The sequence below is a fragment of the Narcine bancroftii genome, chromosome 7 (assembly GCF_036971445.1).
Source record: "Narcine bancroftii isolate sNarBan1 chromosome 7, sNarBan1.hap1, whole genome shotgun sequence".
Lineage (NCBI taxonomy): Eukaryota > Metazoa > Chordata > Chondrichthyes > Torpediniformes > Narcinidae > Narcine > Narcine bancroftii.
The window spans coordinates 181,967,583-181,985,577 of NC_091475.1; the positions used below are offsets into that span (position 1 = coordinate 181,967,583).

General features: G+C 39.4%; 1 protein-coding gene across 8 annotated transcripts in view; it reads left to right on the forward strand.

Moving 5' to 3' along the window:
• pds5b (PDS5 cohesin associated factor B) overlaps window positions 1-17,995 on the forward strand; it is a 275,445-nt gene that overhangs the window by 82,928 nt on the left and 174,522 nt on the right. For all 8 annotated transcript variants that reach the window (XM_069891626.1, XM_069891625.1, XM_069891623.1 and 5 more), the window contains 2 exons: window positions 1,807-1,904; window positions 14,055-14,181. In XM_069891626.1, coding sequence (XP_069747727.1) covers window positions 1,807-1,904; window positions 14,055-14,181 — 225 coding nt within the window. The remainder of the gene's footprint in view (window positions 1-1,806; window positions 1,905-14,054; window positions 14,182-17,995) is intronic.

Genomic DNA, 17,995 nt, shown 5'->3' on the forward strand with positions numbered 1-17,995 from the left:
CCTCTGAATGCTGCCGAATTCCGATTCCTCCTATGCCTCGCTCGAACCAATTAGGCCCAAGCCCCGATAAGTCCCTGTATTCAATTCCTTACCTTGCTCCTCGCCACACCTCCTTTGAACTCCGTCGGACTCCGACTCCTCCTGAGGTGACTCCTTGCCCAGAACACCCCAAAACCCAGCAGCAATAGAAATTCACCAAGACAAATGGTTACTTAAACAATTTTCTTTAAACATATAAACAGGATCAAACTTTAACATTACTATTAACTTAACCCCCTTCTAATTCTAAGTGCACGTGTATGTAATATGTATAAGTTCAGAAAAGTTCTTTAATTCACAGTCCAATCTCACTCCCCCAGGCAATTCTTGTACTGTGCACAGAATTTAACATTTATGAATTTTCACCAGGCTCTAATGAAAAGGTAAATAGTTACCGGTCACATAGGTTCTTGTTGGTTTCAGAGAGAGATTTGTTGCTCTTGGACACACAAACTGATTTTCTTCCATCAGTCACTTTAGTGTCTTTCTGAAGAAATTGTCTCATCATGGTTTTCCAAGAGATAACCTCTTTTTCCAGGTCACCACCGAGTTCCTCTTGTTTCCCTTATTTCAGGTGAAACACTCTAGCCAGCCATTTCCTCTTGAGAGGACCACAAGGATTTTTCAATATGCTGAACTCAGAACTCATAACGTGTCTTCAAAATAGGGTTTAAACAAGCTTGCCACTGGAGAAAACCAGTAAACCAGTTCTCTCTCTCTCTCTCTCTCTCTCTCTCTCTCTCTCTCTTCTTGTAAAACCACATGACCTTCTTAGAATAGCAAACTGTAACTAGACAAATTGAGGCACTGGACCCAATCTTCTGAGCTGGTTCATCTGTTGCTTTCAAAACAATAATCCATTTACACCTGCTTTTGAAGCTCTTTAGCAAACTAGTCTCATTGTTGTCTTTGCAAAGGCTCTTGGTGCCTGCATGACTGGCTTCAGCCAAACTCTTGCATTTTAAATGAGATCTGTTATGTGAAGTGACCTACACTCGAAACCCTCACAATCTATCTCCTTTAAAAACATATCTGTATACAATATAATATATCTGTCACAGTATCTAGTCATAGCCTTTTTCCCCAGGGTAAGTGAATTTGAAACTAGAGGGCATAAATTTAAGATGAGAGAGGAAGACAAAGAGGACCTGAGAGGTACCTTACTCACACAGGTGATGGGTATATGGAATGAACTGTCAGAGAAAGTGGTAGAAATTGTTACATCAAAAGTTATTCAGACAGGTACATGGAGAGGAAACACTTCGAGGAATATGAGCTGAATGCAGGCAAATAGTTAGCACTTGAGGTGGGCCAGAAAGCCCGTCAGCGTGATGTGAAGCTCTTGTGACTCAATTAGCATTTAAAAGACTGATGATTTCAGCTCCTGAGCTCTCTTTAATTTCCATAAATTTCTTTCCTTAGAAATACATTTCTTTTGTTTTCTTAATATTTGAAGTGTTGGGTAACACGGGGGTATAATCAAGCCAATCAAAGAATTATCTGTTGATCTGCGCTGATTATTATATTGTTACTGATTCACATCCTGTGACCAAGTGTGTTTGACTGACTTTCCACACCCCTTTTCTTTGATACAGATGTAAAGTATTCATTTACATTTTTGACACAATTGGACAATTGGCATGGTCATTGAAAATATGTTTTTTGGAGTTTTATTGAATTTTATAACATAATTTTACTCCTGCAATTAACTCGAGTTCATCTACTTAATCCAGGTTGACAATGATTGTACTTTGTTTTTCTTTATAGAACATTGCTTGGGTAAAGTCATATAACATCTGCTTTGAACTGGAGGATAGTAATGATATCTTCACTCAGTTGTACAGAACACTTTTTCAAGTAATTAAGTAAGTTTTGCTTGCAAGTGAAAGGAACGTGGAAGAGTGTAGATTGCAAAATAAGGTTTACCTACTGTCCTGCATTAAGTAATTGTTTTTGTTGCCAATCCACTCCAATCACCTCATGTACCTTGACAATTACTCAGATAATATTTCAAAATACAGTTTAAAATGTATTAGTCTTCCTAATGTCTAGTTGTGGCAATCTTTAAACAAAAACTTTTTTAAAAGATGAGGAAAAGTTTTAACTTCCTTATCTGCTGTCTGGAAAAATTCTGACATGTTTGGCTGTTCAGCTTACTTGATGACCGTTACGCTGGGCATCAGTATCAGTCCTATATCTGTCACTAGTTGGCAATAAGAATGGTGAAATCCATAGCAGAAGGTAAATTTAATTCATTGTCAATGTTGAATGCTACCACACAATCTGAACCAGTTTTTTTTTGTTCTCGCTTTCCTAATACTGGTGCAAAATGGTGGTAAAATATGGAGTTACACTGTTGGAATAGTCGACACCTATAATACGGTGTTCTAGTTAGCTGCACAGTCAGAAAAGTCCATAGTAAATAGTGGAGAGCAAGGGTTTATATTTGTAAATGTTTGGTAAATCAAAGAATGGAAAGAAGGTTGAAGAGAAAGGTATTTCACATGGGAAATGTTCAGTGACAGGAAGGGATAGAGTTCAAATCTAACCTAAATTTGTCCACAGGAGTACATCAGGAATGTTGGTTGAACAATTAAAATTTACTAAACATTTTTTCAAATGATTCATAGTGATTGTTTTGACTTCAGATCATGCGCAAATGTCACCCAGCAGATCTTCAGCCACATTGCATCTGTTCAACATGAAACAGAATGATGTAGAAAGTAGAATGCAGGAGGATTGTAGTGGAGGGGGATGAAGTTGATGGAGTAGTTATCAGTGTGAACATGTTAGGCTGAAGAGCCTATTTCTGTGACTAAAGGAGAATTGCAAAAGAAGGTTGTAGTATTAACCAGTCTTAAATTACCAAGTTGCATGATTGGATATGTTATTGCAAATATTTTAAAATATGTCTAATGATTTTTATGAACACTGAATAAAATATAATGTTTAAAAAACATGTAAACAATGAACAGATATTAATTTATAAATTAAAATGTCCATTATCCATTAAAATATTGCAATATTTGGGACTGAAGCAGGCGAATGTTGTGTGAAATTTCATTTTAATTATGTTAACCATTCAAATCTTTGACACATCCTGAAGATAGAAAAGCATCTACCAGGGCCACAAATTCAATGAGCTTGTTCAATGGACTTTTTCTTGGAGGAAGTGGAGAACTATTGTATGCATTTATGGCAGTTAATGATCATGAAAAATGCCAGAAGCCGCTTTACTTTTATGCAGGGTGAGGGATCAATGCAGGAGATGTTCACATTTAGTCAAGGTTAGTTCTTCAGAATCAAGCATTGCACTAACTTGGACAATGGTGGAACAGCAAGCGGAAAGCCTGGGCTTGACGTGCTCAAAGCCATCATTGACCTGTCTTCCTCGGCTTGTCTTCGGTTGAAATGAATTGGGTGTTCTTTGAAAAAATAAGATGCTATCATGCGCCACCTTCTCCCAAGAAGGAAATTGGGTAGCTGGATTTCAGGCAACCACAAACTGCCTGACACTCTTGCTGTGGGGAATACTATAAGTTGTTTTTAAAACTTGTTAACTATGTACAAAATCCAAGAGTGATGTTTTTTTTTCCTAATGAGCATTTGCCTGTACTCTGGAAGGTAATCAAAAGGGGTTAAGTAATAGTTGCTCTCTTCCTAAATGGTTCATTTTTAAAAAATCTGGCAGTGAACCATTGCTGCAAAAAAATAAACTCGAGCTTAAACAACTTGTCTTTCTTTTAAAATTATGTAGTTCCTACAAATGTCTTGTAATACTGAATATATTAATTACATCTAGCAAATGGACCAGGACACCATATCTATTTTCAAGGCTTATTTCCTTTTCTGATGTCCCTTCAATTTGTAACTAAAGAGAGTTAAGGTAAGCAGTTGATAAGGGGATTCTGGAGGTTGTACAATATCACAAAGGCTACTTCTAACATTGTTCATCTAAGGTAGGATCAGCATTTGCACAAACTGTGTTTGGTCGAAGTTATGCTGGAGGCGTGTGGTAGCAATATGTGATTTAAGAAGATGCAGCAGGCAATCATCAATGATGTGCAAGACTGGATAAATTTGATGCACCCCTCAACAGAAATACTCCAGATGAAGAAATTAACCCTTAATCTCTTCAAGCAAAGTCGCAACCTGATCTCGTTTTCCAATAGAATGAGCTACAATCTGGCTTGTCTCCTTAGCTGAAGCCTCTTCGACTTTGACTCCTCTTGTACTCTCTCTAATGTGTTTGTGAATTATTTTTAAATAATTAATAATGTACTTTTTATCCTCTAGAAGCCCTCATTTATTGTTCATAGGCAGAAGAATAATGCTTTTGGAAATGTTTTTCCATTAACACATAATGCTATAGAGCTGTTTCAGTTAACTCACTGATGTCCAGAATCACACCCAGAATGCAAAGTGAGAAACCTAAATCTCAAAAAGCATCCTTGACTTTTTATATAAAAATTAGCATAAAAGCACTGAAAAAAAACAGTGGTTAAATTTTCTGTTGACTCAAAAATAGTTAGGAAAATACGTTGTGAGGAGGATACAGGAAAGCAACAAAGGGGTATGAATAAGTTAAGTAAATGGGCATAGATCAGATAAATAAGAGTATAATATGAGAAAATGTGAAATTGATCATTTTAGCAAGAAGGAAATAATGTCCAGTGTTAGAGATTGCAGAATTTGGAGATGTGGAAGGTTCTGGGATTTCCAGCAAAAGGCTATTATGCAGGTATTGCAAGTAATTAAGAGGGCTAACAATGCTATTGTTTATTTGTAAGGAGGATAGGAAGAAACTGGTGCCCCTGGAGGATACTCACAGATACACTTGGACAATATATAAACTCTTTATAGTCAGTGCCAGATTCGAACTGGGGTCGCTGGTGCGGTAATAGCATTGTGTGATTCACTATGTTAACTGTGTCGCCCTAATTTTGAACACATTGGTGCTTTGCGTTGCAAGGAAATGGGGTTTGCCAACCTCCTTGCCCAGCCATTGTCTATCCATCTTGGCATTCAGTCTTTGGGCCTTGAAGTAACATATCCTTAATAAACTGGGTGACAATTGGAAGCTTGATTTCTTCTCCCCCACACCCAAGTCTTTGTTGTTAATGCTTTGGTGCTTGAGAGTGGCTTTAATAGTGTCTTTCTTTTTACTTTCTTGTGAGCAGGGCCAAAGGAGAGCTGGGAAAAAGATATGATGCCGGAGGATATCTGCGTTGGTGCAGTTATTGTCCCATCTGATCCCTAACATTGATTAGACATCAAAATTAATGTAGAGTTTTGTCAATTATGCCACTTCTGAGGACATCAATACATTCTCAGATGAGTGTGATTAAGATAGAGAGGGTTCAAAAAGATACACAAGGATATTGCCTGGATTGGGAGGCTCGAGTTATGAGAGATTCGATGGACTGGGTCTTTTTTCCTTGGACCTAAAGAGGCTGAGATATGACATGATAGAGCTATACAAAACTTTGAGAGGTATAGTAAGGGTAGATAGCTAGTCTATTCCATAGTAGGGATACATAAAACTAAAAGTAAGGTTTAGGGTGAGATGGAGGAGGTTAAAGGGGAACTGAGGGATACATTTTTCACACAAAGAGAAGTTGGTATCTGAATTGAGCTGTCAGAGTAGGTGGTGGAAGAAGGAATAGCAACAAGATTTATGAGGCCTCTGAATAGATTTTGAATGAACAAGGCATTGAGGAATGTGTGGTTAAAAGGCCAGTTTCTACACTATACTAGTCAATGACACTATTCATGTGTAGCTTCTCCTCAGATGTAATAGGCATTGATAAGACTGCATGTAAATAATTTATTCAGCATTAGTATCTTTGTTTAAATATGGATGTAAATACCTTGGATGCAGTTCAGAGGATATTTACTGGACTAATATCTGCAATGGGTGTGCTTGTTTTGAGGAAAAGTTGGATAGGTTAGGCTTGTATTCACTGAATAAAACATAAGGTTCCAAAAGGTTTGAGAAGGTGGAAGAGATCATTAGACATTTTAGCAAAATAGGCAAGTCTGTCCTCACCATTCATTCATGAGCTGATCCATTTTTTCACAGCACAACTGTCTGGCCTCTCCACTCTCTCCCCCCCCCCCCCCCCCCCACCCACTCTCCATAAACTTTGATCTATCAATCTCCACCTTAAATACATCCAATGACTTTGCCTCCACAGCCATATGTTTCTCCTTGCTGAATCTGAAATTGAACTCGGTAATATTGTGATCATTGCCCCCTAATGGTTTCTTTACCCTAGGCTCTCTAATCACCCAATCCAGTACAGCTAATTCCCCCTGGTGTGCACATCAATAAACAACTCTGACAAATCCTCTCATTGGCATTCGACAAATTCCCTCTCTTGAGATCCAGTCCCAACTGTTTTTTTTCCCAATCTACCTGCATGTTAAAATTCCCCGTTGACTGCCATAACATTGTACTTTTGAATCTATTTGCTGTTGTAATTTGTTGTCCACATCTCAGCTACTGTTTGAAGGTTTGTATATAACTGCTAATTGTCTCCTTTTTCCCATGCCATTTTCTAACTTAACCCACAATGATTCTGGATCTTCTGACCTTATTTCACCTCTTTCTAATGATTTAACATTATTCTTTACTAACAGAGCCACACCACCCCACTTCCTCTGCTTACCTGTCTATCCTTTCTATACATTGTGTATCCTCGGACATTCTACCCCCAATCAAATCCATCCATCCTTTTGCAATGACTCTGTGATTGCTACAACATCATTCCTGCCAATCTAGCTGAGCACAATGACAATAAAGTACTTACTTACGTACTTCAAGGTCATCCATTTTATTTCTTGTGCTCATTTGGCTCTGTCATTTCTTCTTTTTGACTCTGTCTCCCTGGTGCAAGGTAACTCATCCTAAAGACTGTAATTTTGCCCTACCTGCCTGTCCTTCCACACAAGCTCCCTACCAGCTTGTGTGGTAAACACTTCTAACTCTATCTTTACTTTGATTCCCGCTCCTCCTGCAAATCATGTTTAAAAGTCCCCTCCCCCCCCCCCCCCCCTTCCATCGCAATAGCATTATCAGACCTCCCTACCAGGATATTGGTACATCCTGTCCCACTTGTACAGGTCACCCCTTCCCCAGAAAACTTGAAACCCTGACTCCTGCACAATGTCCTCAGTTACTCATTTGTCTGCACTGTCTTCCTGTTCTTACCTTCCCTAGCTCATGGCACTGGGACGACATTTCTCCTTATGGGAGAATTTATACTAGGTATCATTGAAAATAAGTGGTTGCTCATTTAAGGCAAAGATGAGTGCAGTAAGTAATTTGGTTCTGCTCTTCAATGATTGGTGGAAGCAAGGCCTTTCAATCTTTTGAAAGCAGAGCTTGATTGATACTGAATAAACAAGGGGATGATGGGAATGAAGAGACAAAGCTAAGGTCTGATTAGTATGTAGCAGGCCAAATAATGTGCTACTGTTCCTAATTCGCATGCAAGGTTGCAGATATGATATCCTTGCATCATGATTCATGGCTATCATTTCCTATTAAGCACATTGAGGCTTTGTTATGTATTGCTTAATAGGAACCTAATTTGCACCAAGAAAATAGCCAGTTATCTGTCCCATTGGCTTGACTAATAGCTTGTGAATTAAGTTTTAATGCAATATTTTGTGTCTATAAAGATCTCTCTGCTCACATCTGCATCTAGTTGAACCATTCCAATTATGTTAGTGAATCTTTCATCAGATTTATTTTGGGTATTTGGATGTGAAATATTGGTGACTAATGCAAAATTCAGGCATAAACATGCTGGAAAACTGGAGAAACATAAATTGCTAGAGCAACTCAGCAGGTCTGGCAGCATCCACAGAAGGTAATCAATGGATAGTTGATGTTTTAGACCCCTTGATCAAAAATAGCAAGAAATGGGCAAACATCCAATGGAAAAGGTTGTGGGGGAGCACAGGTTGGCAGGTGACGTGAATGCAGGTGGGAGAGGGAAGACGTGGGGTGGGGGGGGAGTAGATGATAGGAGGAAGCAGCAGGGGGCTGAGGAAGATGCACTCCAATTTTCAAAGAAAGGGAAGAGGGTGGGGAACTAGAGTAAGGAAGGTGTGTATGAGGCAGGTGGGGGAGGGGAACAAGAAGGAAAGGAGAAAAAAATGGGTCCAGGGAGATGGTGGAAAGCTGGTGGGGAGAGGGGGGGAAGTTAGATTAAAAAAAACTTGGAGGGAGGCTATAGGAAATTTGAGGTCTATGTTGATGCTGTCTGGTTGGAGACTGCAAAGTCAGAATGTAAAATACAGTTCCCTCACTCTGCAAGTGGCCTCAATCTGGCAGTGCAGTAGGCTATGGACAGATAGTTATTCTGGAACAAACAGGATCTCCCAGTGGTTATCCACTTCAATTCCATCTCCCCTTCCCATACCTGCTATAGTGCCAGGTTGTGGAAATTACTGTACAGAAAGAGATAAGAATTATGAAAGATGTATGGAAAATGTTCATGGGTGCAGTAGTGAAAGGAAAAGAATGGTGTTTCAGCAGGGAAGAAAGGTCTTCTTATGGTGTCAGAATATTATGATTAGGGTAGTAAGTGGATGTTCAGGCTTCTGTATCTTCTTCCTAAAGGTAGCAGCAAAAAGAAGTTGTGATGAGGGTTTGTTATGTTGTCTTCCTTCTTGAGGCGTCTCCTCACATGTCTTCAATGGATGAATCCTCATGAGTGACTGCATTGTGGTTTACACAGAAATACTGGAGAAACTCAGCAAGTCACACAGCATTCTTCTTGTAGCAAAGATAAAGAAACATAACCAAAGTTTCAGGCAGAGCCCTTCATCAAGGAATGAGCAAAAAGCATACCTTTACTGTGATTGACTCAAATTGAACAGGGAAATTTTCAAATCAGTTAACATGAACTTCAGTGAGTTCCCCTAAATTAAAGTCACATAACTGCACTTTAAGAAATGAATTGTTCTATCAGATTAAAGCATCTAACAGAGCTGAATTGCCAGAAGTATATTCTGATATCAGACTATATATTTCTTGATTACAATGTAGTTTCAAGATCAGAATATGCCAAGTCAAACTAAATATCCAAGTATGACCAACAATCCCATTGCAACAAAACCAGTGGTGTTAATACTGGTGTTTGTTGAGGATGAATTCTGTAGCTATTGCTCCGATATATGACAAATGATTAATTGATAATAGTTCGCTATCTGACTTTAAGGTCATTTTGATGAGATGGGCAGGGCCTGATCTTGAACTTTGACAGATCTTCTCTGCTGTGTTTAACAGCCATTTTAAATACTTAGAGGTACTTTATTACTTGCTCTTAATAATTTGACATCTGAATTGTACTGGAAAGGGATTAGAGTATTTACATTTCAGATTTAAATTCCTTGTAGGTATTGAAAAGTGTACATGAAATATGCACTAAAATTTTTTCTTGCTGCAACTGAACTGGTATTTGTAAAAAAAAGAACTATTAACAGTAAACTTTCTTGAATTAATAAAGACAATAGGTGAACAGTAAATATTCACAGTAATCCTAGTAAATAAAAAAAGTGACTTGCAATAATGCAGACAGTCCTTTTTTGTGCTTTTAGAGCAGTCCATGATTAATGCATTAAGAGGAGGTTGGAAAGAAACTGTTCTTAAACCTAGTGGTACTAATTTTCAGGCTTTTCTTCCTTCAGCTGCAAGGTAGCAGTGAGAAGAGGTTGTGACCAGGGTGGTGGAGGTCCTTTGAGGTTGGTTGCCTCACATAGATGTCTGCAATGGATGGGAGATCAGAGCCTGTGATGGATCTGACTTTTTTTCTTGCCTTCTGTGATCCTGGGCATTTGAATTTCCAAACCAGTCTATGAAGCAACCGATCAGTATATTTCCAACAGTGCATCTGTAGAGGTTTGATAGAGTATCAGACGACATGGAGTTGTCAAGGGTGGAAACAGGCCCATCAGCCCAATTTGCCCACCCTGACTAAAATGTCCCACCCACATTAGTCCAACTTGCCTACATTTGGTGTTTACCCCTCTAAACTTGCCCTATCCATGTATCTTTCAATTTTTCTTTAACATTGCAGTAGCACCTGCCAAATCTCCACAGACTCCTTAGAAAGTAGAGGCATTGGTACAGGGAATAGAGTAGGGGACAAAGCATGCAGCCTTTGGGACTCCTGAATAGGTGGCCAGCCTAGAGGAGTTGATTTACTGATCTGCACTGATTGGGGTCTCCTGATGAGGATGTCAAGGATCTAGTCCCAGATCATTTACTTAGTCATGAGCTTTGTTGGTATGACACTGTTGAACGCTGAGCTGTAGTCAATGAACAACAGCCTGTTGGAGGTGTTTCCTTGGTCTAGATTATCTAATGCAGAATGGAGGGCCACCTCCATTGATGGTGTCTGCTATTGACATGTTGACCATTCAAATTTGTACCAATGGAATTCTGTGCTGACGTGGTTTTGTTGGATCTGACTTTAAACTGCATTGTCTGCTCTCTTGGTTTTCAAGCTACCACTTTACTATTTGAAAAGGAGTAGAGTTCTCTATTTTGCCATGATTAGTATTCATCATTTATTATTTAAAAAGTAATGTTGGTTATTTGGATATTTCTGCTATTATTAACTTATGTTTAACTATGTTACTACAGTGATTGCACTTTAAAAGTGTTTTAGGAATGTTTTTAAAATCACTTGCAGATTATTTCTGCAGTTGCCATGTCTAGCATTTATCGCTTATAAAGGTGACTCCTGCGTTACAACCATTCAGGTTATAGAAATTCATCTTGGCAGAATTTGTGAATCACTACCCAGAAATGAAGGAATAAAATTGGCTGTCACAGAATTTGTGCGGCGAGAAAAAAGTAAATGTCAAAATATTATTTGTTGGGGGGGGGGTGTGGCAAGATGGCGTAAGGATCAGACGTGCCTTCCAGTCCTCTCCTGACTCTATCTTATTGTTTTGTCTAGAAATGCCCGTTAAAATTCTTTACAAGTTTAGATAACTTCAGTGCTGTTAATTTAACTTCTGATGGTACAATTGGTGAAAAAGAGCAAAAAAAAACGACAACAGATCATCAAAAAACTACATTTTCCAAAAGTTTTGGAGCCTACCTATAGAAAAGGCACCGGGACTCAGCGTGAAATGGATCCTGGGAGAGAGGTACAGTGTTCGGATGCAGAGCTCTATGTTACATCGGTAGAGCCCCCTAAAGAGGGCGCCAAACAGCCTTTAGAACAAAGAGTTACTCAGGTTCGCACATGCGCAGTAGCATCTGACGGCAATGTTATGAATGAACCGCTTGTAGTATCATCAGCTGAAGTATTACCAGCTGAAACACCGGCTGGGGAAAGGCATTTGTCAACTGAAATGGTGGCGCTGCAAACTGCACCTCTTGAGATAGAAGAACCTATACAACTTGATGTACTGGGAGAACTTAATACATTATGGACTGGGGAAAACCCCAGCCAGCGTCCTCCAGTCATTGCTGGAGAGGCTGTGGCTGGGGTTTCCACACGCAGTCATACTACAAGGAAGGCAACCAGAATGAAGGAAGGAACAGAAGATCCTTTGGTTATGCAGAAGAAGCAGGAATCTGTTGAGCCAGAATCTCTTCCAATTGAAAAGATTCTTGTGAATCTTGAATCTCAATTATCTTATACAATGCAGGGATTATCCAAGATTATGACTGAACTTGGTACTAGGTTTAATACCCTGGTGAAAATACATTCTCAACAGATGGCTGAGTTTGGAGCTTTTAAGCTTGAAGTGAGAGATAAATTTAATTCGTGTGAAGAAGATATAGACGAAATACGGGATCAAGTTCTTGATGTGACCAAAATGGTTGAAGACTTACAAACTCAAAATAAAAATTGATTATTTGGAAAACCAATCCAGACGGAACAATATAAAGATTATTGGTTTGCCGGAAGGTATGGAGGGACCAGACCCAAGAAAATTTTTTACTGAATGGATTCCGCAGGTGCTGGGTCAAGAACATTTCCCGGAAGGTATAATACTGGAACATGCTCACAGAGCTTTGCGTAGAAGACCTATTTCAGGTCAAAGTCCAAGACCTGTTTTGGTTCGTTGCTTGAATTATTACGACAGAGAAATAATTTTACGAGTGGCTATTAGAAATGCACAACAGAGAAAATCACCCTTGATGATTCAAAATAATCGAATTTTCTTCTATGCGGATTTGAGTTAAGAGGTTATGTTCCAATGACGGGAATTTAACCCTGCTAAAGAGTTGTTGTGGAAGAAAGATTATAAGGCAACCTTTAGATATCCAGCTGTTTTGAAGGTTTTTCAAGATGGTTACCAACCAAAGTTCTTTGATTCTCCAAAGGAAGCTATAGCATTTGCTCAAGAGCTGCCAGTCACTCAGTTTCAACAGAGATATAGTCCGCCGCGATCTCCAAGGAGACAAGAGATGGAAGAAAAGAGCCGTGCTCCAAGAAGGAATGGTCATAATGGTGACTCGACAGTTGGAGCTGATTAAAAGAAGAGTTGTCCTTTTTTTTCTAATGCTTTTTTTCAAAAAAAAAGGGATATTAAATAATGATGATGTTAGTTTAAGATGAAGTGAGAGTTGGGGGAGAGAACTGGATAGGCACTATTTCCTGAAAGTCATCTGCTACGTGTGAGTTATCTCACACCCATTTTTTTTTTGGGAGTTACCACATAGCGCAGTTTAGACGGGAGGGGGTATTTTTAACCTTCTACCCGTTTTTTTTTCTTTTTTTTCTATTATTAGATTAAAGAGTGAAGGGGGATTTTTTTGTTTAAATAATTTTTTAAAATTATTTTTTTTCCCTTTTTTCTTTCTTTTTTTCTTTTTTTTGGATCTTATTAAGAGAGGGTAAGGGGGTAAGAGTTGGGGTTTTTTTATGTTAAAGTGGACCCCATTTATTGATTATATACAATTTAAATAAGTTTGAATTAATCATTTTTTTCTTTTTTTTTAGTTTTTTTTATTAGTTGGTTTTTTTTCGTTTAAGTTCTTTTTGTTTTTGTTTTTTCATATATATTCTTATATAATAAAAAAAATTTGGATTAATAATTAATACTTAATTAATATATTTCTTTGTTTTTTTATATATATCGATTTTTTTTTAAGATATATTTTTTATTTTTTTAAATTATACTAATAGTATTAATTCTTCACTCTTTATCGTGGGGGTGGGGAGGGGGGGTTTAGGGGTTAAAAATAGTTTTTTTTTAGTCTTAGTTTTTAGTTGTTAGGGGGAGATGCCGAGATTGGTATTGTATTAACTATGTTACCTTGTACTTGTATTACTTTATTTTGTATTTTTTCTGTACGTGAATTACTTACTTTCTTCATATGTTAAAATTAATAAATAGTTTCAAAAAAAAATATTATTTGTTGCATATGCATATAACACAGCTTTATGTAATGAAAAATCACACATGGAATGCTTTCTAGGAATGTGTTTCCATGCCCTCCCCGGTAATGTCAGGGTCACCTGTATTTATTTTTTGAAAGGAAGCTGATGCTGAGCCTCTGTATTGTTTCAAATAATGTGTAGGTTGTGATGGTGCTGTTGAATTTCGGGGTTTTAATTAAAAAGTACAGGTAGTCACAACCATCTTTACATAGAACTGAAAAAAACTTGTATAATTTTTTTTAAAAAGTAGAAAACAAATATTGTAAATATAAAAATTACGCCTTTGAGGTGAAAGTAGGTGCCTATCTTTGGAAAATAGCACTTATGGCAGGGGTGGCCAACCTTTCACAAGAGCTGGCCTTAGTAGCCGCCATGTTGGATTTGTTGAATGATAAAAACAGATACAGTGAATTTCTGACTTGTGTCCATTTCAAGTTACAACCGGTCGGTCAGAACAGAACTCTGTCGTAAGTCAGGGACTACCTGTATTTGGATTTTGCAGGAATGAAATAATAGATTGAGGTAATAAATCATGATAAATTATTTATTATTTACTTAAACGTGATATATTTTGTCTCTTTGAATACATTGTAGCAATGGGCATAACCAAAAAGTTCATATGCACATGGTGGATCTGATGAGTTCCATTGTTTGTGAAGGGGACACTGTTTCTCAGGAACTTTTGGATACTGTTCTTGTAAACCTAGTACCAGCTCATAAGGTGAGTAACCAAAGTTCTTTTTGTTATATTTTAAGATTACAAAATAATAATTCGAGGGACACTAAATGTAGAACAATTTGTTTTGACTTGTAAAAGATTTTATTTTTTTTGTAATAAACCCCAAAATATATTTTTAATTTGCTTTATAATATAAAAAGTTCTTTTGAAATGTGCATTTCAATCATTCACAGATAATGCTAACATTTTAATCTTGTGATGATTTGCCTTTTAGAATGGAAACAGAATTTGCTCAACAATTTACATTGCAGTTGAGTTGGCACTAAATTTAAAATGCTATTAATAACATAATGGGATAATATTTGATGACATTTGCCCATTAGTTTGAACATGTTTGTGATTCATTACCTTTGTTTTCCTCCTGGCACTGGAAATAATCCAACTTTTGAAGATGTGCATCTTCATATTTACTGACCAAACCTTTTACTATGGATATCCATCCATATTTTCCCCTCTTTCTCTGATTTCTACTTAGACTGTTACTGCCATATATAATTCAATTAATCCTATTTGAAAATTTTCTGATCGTGATGCTTTTTACTCCAATACCAGATGCCATTTGAAATAAGTTTGTTTTTACGGAAATTTTTGTATGCTCTTGACAATTAAATTGTCAAATACCAGGTTTTTCTTTTCCACACTCTTGTAGAATCATTCGCCTCGGTGAGTCAGGAATGCATGCTCCCAAATTTTGTTATTCCTGTTATCCCCCAAATATTTTTGAGAGCACCCTACTCCTGTGTACTCTACCGCTTCCTCTGTTTTTGTGCTCAGAGGTGAACTGCAAATATTTTTCTTCCTTTTTATATTATTATTTTAAATGGGGTTCAGGACATGTTGAGTAAAAAGCCAATGTTCCACTTTTTTCTTTACAATTTCCATATTTTGAAGCTCTGAGATTCTGTGCACCCACGTGTCTAATGATTTTATTTCCTTTAATTTTCCAAAATGATATGTCACGTACTTCCAGATTATGCAGCATTTTTTAATATTTCAAATTTTTGTTTTGCTCTTATCCATACTTTTTAATTTTGCCAGTCAACTCGTACCAAGTTAAATATGGGGCTATACAGTTATGCTATTTATTCTGCATAAAGTTGAGACCCCAGTTCAAAATCAGAAGGTACAGCACTAATCAATCATGACTCTTCAGTAAAGATTTGAATGCTTAAAGGATACCTACAGGATTTTTGGCTGTTGGGAGGGTTGGAGCTGTTCTCTTTAGAAAACAGAATTTTAAAATGATTAAAACAAAAGAAACATTTCACCAGTAGAGAATTTGGTACTCCTGCAAATGAGTGAATGATCAATTCGGTGTCAAATACAAGAAAACTCCAATGTCTAATGCAAGATAAACCATAAAATTAAAATGCAAACTGTGTGGGCATCCCTTTAAAAATAGTCCAAGCACGGATCCACCCAAAGGAGCTAAGTATCACTATTGTGGCAGTGCCCATCATTGACAGCAAGTGACCAGGCTCCGCGTCTTACGGTTGTGGCAGCGGAGCAGCTGCGTCAAGATGGCGCTGCTGGGGCTGTTTCTTCCACTGGCTGGGTCTGGTCCGCATGCACACAGGGTGACGCCATGACATCGTTTCCAGTGCGAGAATGGGACTTTCCCGTCGCCTTATTAGGCGCAGTGTCGGGAGTTTCAATAAACGACTGGAGTGCAAATGAGCCCACTGGGTACTGGTCTCATTCTTAACAATTCTGTTTAGCTACCACTACATTGGTTCAAGTTCCTGCGCGTGCCTTTTGGACTTAAAGACGCAACGCAGACCTTTCAGCCCCTCATGCATGCAGTGGGCGGAGATCTGGACTGTTTTCATCTACCCGGATGACATCCTCATTGCTAGCAGAAAAACACTATCTACTTATGCAAATTCTACTCCTGCCTGGCTGACCTTGGCCTCACGGTCAAGCCAGCAAAGTGCCAGTTCGGCCAGGAGGTGATCGATTTCCTTGGCCGCAGGATCACTGAGGATGGAGCAACACCATTGCCAGAGAAGGTGGAGGCCATCGGGCAGTTCGCAAGGCCTGACACGGTCAAGGGCCTTCAGGAATTCGTCGGCATGGTCAATTTTTACCACCGCTTTATACCGCCGCAGCACGAGCCATGCCATGATGACCTCCAAACAGAAGGACTTGGCCTGGAGCAAGGAGACAGCCACGGTTTTCGAAAGGACCAAAGCCCACCCCAGAACGGACGATCCCACCTCCCTGTCAGGTGGAAATCGGCCACAGCGATAGGGGGCAATAAACAGCTGGTCGACGGACGTTTCAGGCCACTGGCCTTCGTCAGCCATCATTTGTGGGGACCCCCCCCCACACCGAGTTAAAATACAGTGCTTTTGGCTGGGAACTCCTAGCCCTCTACCTTGCGGTCAGGCATTTTCATTATTTCCTTGAAGGTAGGCCTTTCATCGTTTTTACCGACCCCAAATCCCTCACCTATGCCTTTTCACCTACAGCCTACCTGCAGTGCCACTTGGCATATATGTCGGAAATTACCACCAACATTCAACACCTCTCTGACAAGGAGAATGTCGTCGCAGATACCCTCTCAAGGCTGGCCATCCAGTCATTGAAACCAGACCTAAACTATTCCGAGCTTGCAATGGCGCAAGATGCCACAGAGACCCAGGGTTTACGCACCACTTTCATTGGGCTCCTCTTCGAAGACATCCTCTTGCCAGGCAGCAGCTGCACCCTGCTCTGCGATGTGACCACTGGCCAGCCCCAACCTGTCACCCCGGGTCAATGGAGACGACGGGTTTTCCACTCCATCCACGACCTCTCGCAGGCGTTCATCAAGATCATAGCACACATGGCTGTTGCGTGATTTGTATGGCATGGCCTATGCAAACAGATCGCTGAGTGGGCCCACACTTGCACACATTGCCAGGCTTCCAAAGTCCACAGACACACAAACTTTCCTGTCCAGCAGTTCACACCACCCAGCCGACGATTCGACCACATCCACATCGTTATTGTCAGTTCCCTACAGGTTTCACGAGAACCCCATTCTCCACCATGCCACCAGAAGGCCCGAGGCCATCCGCCTGAAAGACATGTCTGCTGATTCCTGTGTTAGGGCAGTGCTCACGCACTGGATATCCCGGTTCAGGACACTGGGCCACATCACTACAAGGAGCACAATTCAACTTAACCTTGTGGACACAGCTTGCCTTCTTCTTCGGCACGAAACTCCACCACGCCACCGCTTACACCCACAATCCAATCTGATAGAATATTTCCACCTCGACCTTAAGTCAGCACTCATGCTTGCCTGACTGGACCCATCTGGGTGGACAAGGTCCCCGGGTGCTCCTTGGCATCCGGATGGCATCTAAGGAGCACCTCCAGGCCTCTTCGGCCGAGTTGGTATACGGAGCCCCTTTATCATAGAAAGTAGGAACAGGAGTAGGCCAAAAATGGCCCATCGAGCCTGCTCCGCCATTCAATAGGATCATGGCTGATCTAATTTATGACCTAACTCCACCTACCTGCCTTCTCCCCATATACCCTAATGCCTCTATCATGTAAAGTTTTACTAACAAAATTTTAAATATGTTTAATGAAGTAGCCTCAACCACTTCCCTGGTTAGAGAATTCTAAACATTCACTATGGGAGAAACTATTTTTTCTCATCTCTGTCTGAAATCTACTCCCCCGAATCTTGAGACTGTGTCCTCTCGTTTTAGTTTCCCCAGCCAGCTCAAAAATCCTTCTTACATCTATCCTATCCATACCCTTGATAATCCTATGTTTCTATAAGATCTCCTCTCATTTTTCT